At 33.9% G+C, this 8,254-nt stretch overlaps 1 protein-coding gene across 1 annotated transcript; it reads right to left on the reverse strand.

The window, feature by feature from the left end:
- Positions 1-303: 303 nt before the first annotated feature.
- On the reverse strand, positions 304-3,912 carry LOC139514813 (mammalian ependymin-related protein 1-like). Its single transcript, XM_071304429.1, has 5 exons — positions 3,776-3,912; positions 2,955-2,989; positions 2,343-2,492; positions 1,687-1,955; positions 304-433 (listed from the first exon to the last, which is right to left on the reverse strand). Exons 1-5 carry the CDS (start codon positions 3,837-3,839, stop codon positions 361-363), a joined length of 591 nt encoding a protein of 196 aa, XP_071160530.1. The 5' UTR covers positions 3,840-3,912; the 3' UTR covers positions 304-360.
- Between the last annotated feature and the right edge of the window lie 4,342 nt (positions 3,913-8,254).

Below are 8,254 nucleotides of genomic sequence, written 5' to 3' on the forward strand. Positions count from 1 at the left end.
TGTGTTTGTAAAAGTCAAGTTTCCTCAATGAATTTTAAGCATTTACCTGAAACAGATTGAAAATAATCTATGTATCCACGAAGCTTAGAACATATTTATGAAAATGGCTGACACAAACATACTGATGATTTTAAGAGTTATTTCCCTTAACCCTAGGTCTACCTCCTTAAAATGCTCATGTACCTTTTTTGTAAGTTGATACGGATATTTTTAAATTTTTTACATACGAGGTCAACAATAAACAAGAAAATATAGAAATAAATATTGCAGTTTATTACATTTTATCAAAACTTCACGGTTTGTTATCTGACATTGATTATTCCACAAATGTTCCAGAGACACATATGTTTCTGATTGTTCTTACTCTTTTGGACATTCACTTGGGGGAACAAAGACGTTTTCATCTCTGATGCCTAGTGACAGATCGAAGTACCTGTTCAAAAATAACACGAATAAACTTGGATATATAAGGTTTTTTTCTTTCCCTTTTTTCTCAACTTTATTTTTGTATTACGACTTGTAAGTGTAGGTTCAAGTTGCACATTTCCAATTTCTTAAAAGTGACACTGTTTGTTTCTGAAGCTTTAAGTAAGTTTTCATCGTAAGTAAATATACATCTTGAAATTTAAAGTTTTTTTAATATTTATACGCTTCAGGTATGTGTTTTTCGTTTGAAATCACAAGACATATGCGAAAACAAATTATGATTTTCTTTCTTTTATTTCAGCTAGAATTAACCAGTTTTACAACCGTAACAGGGATTACTGTTTGTTGTTTTGACATTTGCTGCATTGCCATTAACCCAAGATGCATTAGACCCGGTTGCAATATTAATATATAACTACTATTTTTTTATGTTTCCGTTTCGTTCTAAAGAGACAATACCATCAAGTTTTATGAAGATGTTGAAATTTATCCGAATCGAACAATAGAATGTAAAAGAAGACAAACAGAAAGTTAACAAAATATTAAGGACAGAGATATGAATAGTACAATGCAGCATTTAATTAACAGATCAAATTTAGTAGTCAGATTTATTTCTTGCCTACCCAATTAAACTTATTACCGAATTTGTTCTTTCATGAGCAGCACGACAAGTGCCACATGTGGAACTGGATCTACCTACCATTCGAGACCACACGAGAGCGGGCCCATTTATTGAAGGGGTTCATGTTGCTTAGTCTATTTGTTTTCCTTGTGTTTTGTGTACTGTTATTGTCTGTCTGTCGGTCCTTGTTTTTCATTTTCTTTTGTCATGGCGTTGTAGGTTTATTTTTGTCTTATGATTTTAAATGTCCCTTCGATATCTTTCGCCTTTCTTTTTGTGTACGAACAGGAAAGAATAAATAAAAAAAACGTATGAAGACATTTATGATTTCTCTGTTTTTACAAATGGTATGGTAATCTTATTGAAATTTGCATATCGAAATAAAAGTCACTCAATTCACATGTCTCCGTTATATAATATTGAATACCTGTTGGTGACCTTCTGCTGTTGTCTGTTCTATGGTCGGGTTGTTGTCTCTTTGACACATTCCCCATTTCCATTTTCAATTTTACATATAATTATTACTTGAAAACCAATGTAGGCGTAAACAAAAATTTATTAATATAAAGAGAGCGATGAAGAATTAGGGCCTTCAACCACCATAATCAACTTCATTTCTTTTCCAGAATAAAACTTACGTCGAAGTTACGAAACCGACTGGTGGGCTGTAATAACTGTATTCAACAGGGAAACAGTCTGGAGTGGAAACAGTGCCATAGTATCTGTTCGGCCCTTCAGTGGAATTCCAGCTGGCCACATTAAGAAATTGCCCTTGTAAACCAGATGCTCCCAAGGTCGAGTACCCACTAAAAGTAGCTCCTACTGGTACACCAAGTGGTCTAAATGGCATGGTAACAGTCGATACATTACATTGTCTTGTTTTTAAGTTTACTATATATTTCTTATTCTGAAATGATAAATTTACAGAGTGATGGATAGGGGTTTTCATTTTTGTATTCTTTAAAAATTTTGACGTCAATTTATACTTTTCTCTTTTATACTCTATTCTATATATTTTAGCCCTAAATGTTCCTTTATTCTTTATATTTTCGGCCCATTTTTCTATATTCTTAATTTTCCCATTATACTCTATTCTGTGAACCCATTTCAATTCTATTTTAAAATTGAAAAATTCCCAACATTTTAAGTGGAGGAACCGCCAAATTTCAAATGCTTCAGATGCGAAAATGATATAAGGATCAGATCATAAACTGCAATGAAGTCTGCCTCGTGCCAATATTTGTAGGTTTACTAACATTCCACAAATCAATGGACATACATTAACGTAACTTACAAGTTTATGAAGATACAAAACTTCAAACATTGGGCTGTCTGACGTGAAGGAGAATCTATCTATTTCTCTTAGCCTTTGATTTACTTCGTCGTAGCTGACTTTTATTCTTTGGTCAAGTAAATGCAGTTTCGCATGATTACTCCTATCAACCTACAATAACACAGTTCTATACATGATAGTTGAATGGGTCGTTGGAATTCTCGTTTGAAATTTTTCGATGTTGGGAACTTTTATAACTTATTATACATTATTGGTATTATTCATTATTGAAGGCGCTGTGGTAATCTTAAATTGCATGCGTCCCAGTGGATAGTCGATCTATTGCCATAAGCAATCATATCACTTCTTATTTTGATATGCCATATTTTCGTTTTTTCAGATGGTAATATTAGCAAATAAAATGTACAGATATATAGTTACTGGAGAACTATCGTACTATGCTTTTTGTCGATTTTTTTTTATATATCTGAGGTTATTTGAAATCACAATACATAAACCAACCTTCAAATATACTTGTTATCAAATTATCAAGTTATCAACATCCAATAATCACAGTTATTCCCCATCACTAACGTTTGTGTTTGATTCTTATGACTAAAGGATTTCACTCACCCTTAGAATGTCACCTTCCCATTGTTTCGGGGATTCTGAAAGTAAAAAGGGTACCGAGACTGTCTTTTCTTATATGCTTCGTTACCAAGGAACATAGAATATAAAGTATGAAAAAAAAGTAAAATCACAAAAATACTGAACTCAGAGGAAAATCAATTCGGAAAGTTCATAATCACATGGCAAAATCAAATAACAAAACGCATCAAAAACGAATGGACAAGAACTGTCATATAGTTATCAAAAGTACCAGGATTATAATTTTATACGCCAGACGCGCGTTTCGTCTACATAAGACTCATCTGTGACGCTCAGATCAAAATAGTTAAAAAGCCAAATAAATAAATATATTCCTGACTTGGTACAGGCATTTTCAAATGTAGAAAATGGTGGATTGAACCTGGTTTTATAGCTAGCTAAACCTCTCACTTGTATGACAGTCGTATCACATTCCATTATATTGTCACCGATGCTTGAAGAAAACAAACAGACACAATAGTTAAAAATGTCAAAAATAGAAATCAAAATAAGTTGAATTTATTTGAAGTCTTTGAATGCACCCCTCAGTCCCTCTTTTCAACCCCGTAAAATAAACGGTTATTTTTTTCTGTTTGTGTATTTATCTGTTTTGTCTTTTTTTTTGTCTTTTTTGCTTTCACTATTTTATTTGGTTTTGTGGTTTTAAATATACATGTATGTCACATGCAAAGCAAGATAGTGCATACCTCTGGAGTAGGATAATGCGAAGTACAAAAATGTATGTTTAAAAATTGAAAACATTAAATTATTTATAAAATTAAGGATTTACTATATGGTATACTTACCACAAGGTGTTGGAACCTGTGATTGAACAGCGACCAAACAACACAGAGTGATAATGATTTTCATTTTAATCTTCCAAAATGTATGACTTACAAAAATCAGTTTTATATTTATAATATGGGTTATCTTATTATCAATAGGTACTGCGTTGAACAGCTACAGTACTATGCATAATTGAAAAAGAAGTACTAAATAAAGTAGTTATGTTAGAATGCTGATACAAGGAAAGATAACCCTGAATGCAAAATAAGGTTATACACATGTACTAAACCTCTAGTTAAAAAAAAAGACAATGTTCATATTACTTTGACACATTTAGGGAAGTTAATTTGTACCTATGTAGAAGAAAGTAAATGAATAGCGGGGGACTGGGGTGATTTTTTTTTATGTCATGCTACCCCCAACCCCACCCCCTATATATTTTGACTTGGTTTCAAGGGAAAATTATCGAGTCACTAAAAATTCTTTTCATCGCAGATGATTTTAATTATTGTATATAGGTTATGACGTCATTGGTGTACTTCATTTGAAGTAAACAATTCACAGCTGTTCCGATTGTAAAAACAAAGGAAAGAATAATAAAAAGTTAACAATGTTTACACAAAGTTGTACAATAAATATATAATAGGAACAGTAAATTTACGGTAAGGTTTTAACAACACCATCACACAATTTTAGGGAAAACAAGTTCCATTCCAAGGGACCCCCATTTCGTTTCAATATGTTAACCTCTAAACCACCGGGATTGTTTGTATTATACTAAAACTATCATAGTCCTAAAATACACATCCAAATCTTTAAAGGAATAAAAACAAACGAACAAGAATCATTTTTAAATCCACTTTGTCATATGAAAGATTTCGTATATATCCTCCCCATCAACAGCCATTATAGCATAATCCATTACCAACTAATTTCTTTGTTTTAAAAAAATATCCCGGAACTGGTACGGTTTCAACTCCCTCTGGCAAAGTTGACCTCAGATGGATTTTAGCTTTTATTTTTAGCTTCTTGATGATCCTTGGTGTATTTCCTCAGCAGTTTTGGTTCTTGAACATTTTTGCATTTTTTCCCCAATATTCCTCTTTGAGCGTTTATGATAAAAGGAAATATTCCAGAAAAGTGCTTCAGATGCATTATATTAATTAACATATTGTTTCATATTTTCATTTCTTAACCATACTGTTTTTTAGATGCAGCACCAAATGTTACAATAGAGCATGATTTATTTTACCCAAAAACCAATACACCTACCGGCGATCAAACACTGGTATGCTGGCATGCTAAAATTTTGCTTTACCAACTGTAAAAAGTAAAATAATAAAAATATTAAACTCAAAGGAAAATTCAAAACGAACAGTCCAACATCAAATGACAAAATCAAAAGCTCAAACACAACCAACAAATGGAAAACAACTGTTATACTCCTAACTTAGTTTAGGCATTTCTGTCAACAGTGGATTAAACCTGGTTTTAGAGTCCTTATTGGTCGTATACATATTCAATTGTTCTGGTTCTTGCATTGGCTTTCAAATATTCGGCTTTAAGAGTTATTGTTGTAGGAAAATCATCTAGAAAAGAACTTCGGACTCATAAAACTAACATGTTGTTTTCATTTTTTTTAAACTCTTTTAGCACATTTTATTTTCAGACGGCGCACCAAATTTTACAACAGAACACGATTTTTGTTTACCAAAAACCAATGCATCTGCCGTCGATCGAACACTGGAATGCAGGCCTACTTAACTATCGCTTTACCAACTGAAAAAAGAGAAATAACAAAAATATCGAACTCAAATGGAAATTTAAAACGAAAAGTCCCACATCAAATGGAAAATTCAAAATCTCAAACACATCAAACGAATCGAAAACAACTTATGTACTCCTGACTCAGTACATGCATTTCTTTAAGCAGAAAATGGAGGATTAAATAGTTGATATATCTTCAACTATTCTGGTTCTTGTACATCCTTGCATTGACTTTCAAATGTTCGGCTTTGAGAGTTCCTGTTATAGAAAATCATCCAGGAAAGAGCTTCGACCTCTTAAAAGTAATCAGCATGTTGTCAAATTTTTAACTCTTTTAACCTCACCAGGTTTTTTTTTCAGATGATCCACCAAATATTAAAATAAAGAGTGATTTTTGTTAACCAAAAACTAATGCGCCTGGTGATCGAACACAGTGGAATGCTGGCCTACTAAAATATCGCTTTACCAACTATAAAACACTGGAATGCTTGCCTACTAAAATATCGCTTTACCAACTGTAAAACACTGGAATGCTGGCCTACTAAAAAACACTGGAATGCTGGCCTACTAAAAAACATTGGAATGCTGGCCTACTAAAAAAACACTGGAATGCTGGCCTACTAAAGTATCGCTTTACCAACTGTAAAACACTGGAATGCTGGCCTACTAAAAAACATTGGAATGCTGGCCTACTAAAAAAACACTGGAATGCTGGCCTACTAAAGTATCGCTTTACCAACTGTAAAACACTGGAATGCTGGCCTACTAAAAAACATTGGAATGCTGGCCTACTAAAAAAACACTGGAATGCTGGCCTACTAAAGTATCGCTTTACCAACTGTAAAACACTGGAATGCTGGCCTACTAAAAAACATTGGAATGCTGGCCTACTAAAAAAACACTGGAATGCTGGCCTACTAAAGTATCGCTTTACCAACTGTAAAACACTGGAATGCTGGCCTACTAAAAAACATTGGAATGCTGGCCTACTAAAAAAACACTGGAATGCTGGCCTACTAAAGTATCGCTTTACCAACTGTAAAACACTGGAATGCTGGCCTACTAAAAAACATTGGAATGCTGGCCTACTAAAAAAACACTGGAATGCTGGCCTACTAAAGTATCGCTTTACCAACTGTAAAACACTGGAATGCTGGCCTACTAAAAAACATTGGAATGCTGGCCTACTAAAAAAACACTGGAATGCTGGCCTACTAAAGTATCGCTTTACCAACTGTAAAACACTGGAATGCTGGCCTACTAAAAAACATTGGAATGCTGGCCTACTAAAAAAACACTGGAATGCTGGCCTACTAAAGTATCGCTTTACCAACTGTAAAACACTGGAATGCTGGCCTACTAAAAAACATTGGAATGCTGGCCTACTAAAAAAACACTGGAATGCTGGCCTACTAAAGTATCGCTTTACCAACTGTAAAACACTGGAATGCTGGCCTACTAAAATATCGCTTTACCAACTATAAAACACTGGAATGCTGGCCTACTAAAAAACATTGGAATGCTGGCCTACTAAAAAAACACTGGAATGCTGGCCTACTAAAGTATCGCTTTACCAACTGTAAAACACTGGAATGCTGGCCTACTAAAAAACATTGGAATGCTGGCCTACTAAAAAAACACTGGAATGCTGGCCTACTAAAGTATCGCTTTACCAACTGTAAAACACTGGAATGCTGGCCTACTAAAGTATCGCTTTACCAACTGTAAAACACTGGAATGCTGGCCTACTAAAAAACATTGGAATGCTGGCCTACTAAAAAAACACTGGAATGCTGGCCTACTAAAGTATCGCTTTACCAACTGTAAAACACTGGAATGCTGGCCTACTAAAAAACATTGGAATGCTGGCCTACTAAAAAAACACTGGAATGCTGGCCTACTAAAGTATCGCTTTACCAACTGTAAAACACTGGAATGCTGGCCTACTAAAAAACATTGGAATGCTGGCCTACTAAAAAAACACTGGAATGCTGGCCTACTAAAGTATCGCTTTACCAACTGTAAAAAGTAGAATCACAAAATAACCGAACTCAAAGGAAAATTCAAAACGAAAAGCTCCACATCAAATGGTAAATTCAGAAGATCAAACACCAAACCAATGGAATACAACAGTTAGAACAGGCATTTATTTAGGCAGAAAATGGTGGATTAAATCTGGTTTTAAAGCTCCCTATTGGTCGTATATATCTTCTTGTACAACCTTGCATTGGATTTCAAATATTTAGCTTTGAGATTTCCTGTTGTAGAAGAGTCATCAAGAAAAAGCTTGTAACTCATAAAACTAATCGACGTGTTTTCTTCATTTTTTAAACTCATTTAACCACACTGGTTTTTTTCAGAATTTGTTGTAAATTTTACAACAGAACTTGACTGTTTTCTTATCTAAAAACCAAAGGACATGCCGGCGATCGAACACTGAAATACGGCACATTGAACTATTTCTACATCAACTGTAAAAAGTAAAATTACTAAAATACCTAACTCCAAGGAATATTCAAAACATAAGTCTCTAATCAAAAGTTCAAACACATTAAACGAATGGAAAACAACTGTCATACTCCTGGCGTAGTACAGGCGTTTCCTTGTGCAGAAAATTGTGGGTAAGACCTGCTTTTATAGCTGGCTAAACCTTTCACTTTATGAACGATAAATAAATCCATTTCATCTCGATTTAAATACTAGTAGGTCAGGTAAAGAAGAGCTACAGAATT

The sequence above is a fragment of the Mytilus edulis genome, chromosome 3 (genome assembly GCF_963676685.1).
Source record: "Mytilus edulis chromosome 3, xbMytEdul2.2, whole genome shotgun sequence".
Taxonomy (NCBI): Eukaryota; Metazoa; Mollusca; class Bivalvia; order Mytilida; family Mytilidae; genus Mytilus; species Mytilus edulis.

Bases quoted from the DNA above. Each gene is read 5' to 3' on its own strand.
- LOC139514813 (XM_071304429.1), bottom strand. From the start codon at position 3,839: ATGAAAATCATTATCACTCTGTGTTGTTTGGTCGCTGTTCAATCACAG. The intron at 2,990-3,775 runs GTAAGTATACCA...TTTTACTTTCAG, and splicing joins ACAGGTTCCAACACCTTGTG to AATCCCCGAAACAATGGGAA. The intron at 434-1,686 runs GTAAGTTTTATT...ATTTTTGAACAG, and splicing joins GTCGGTTTCGTAACTTCGAC to GTACTTCGATCTGTCACTAG.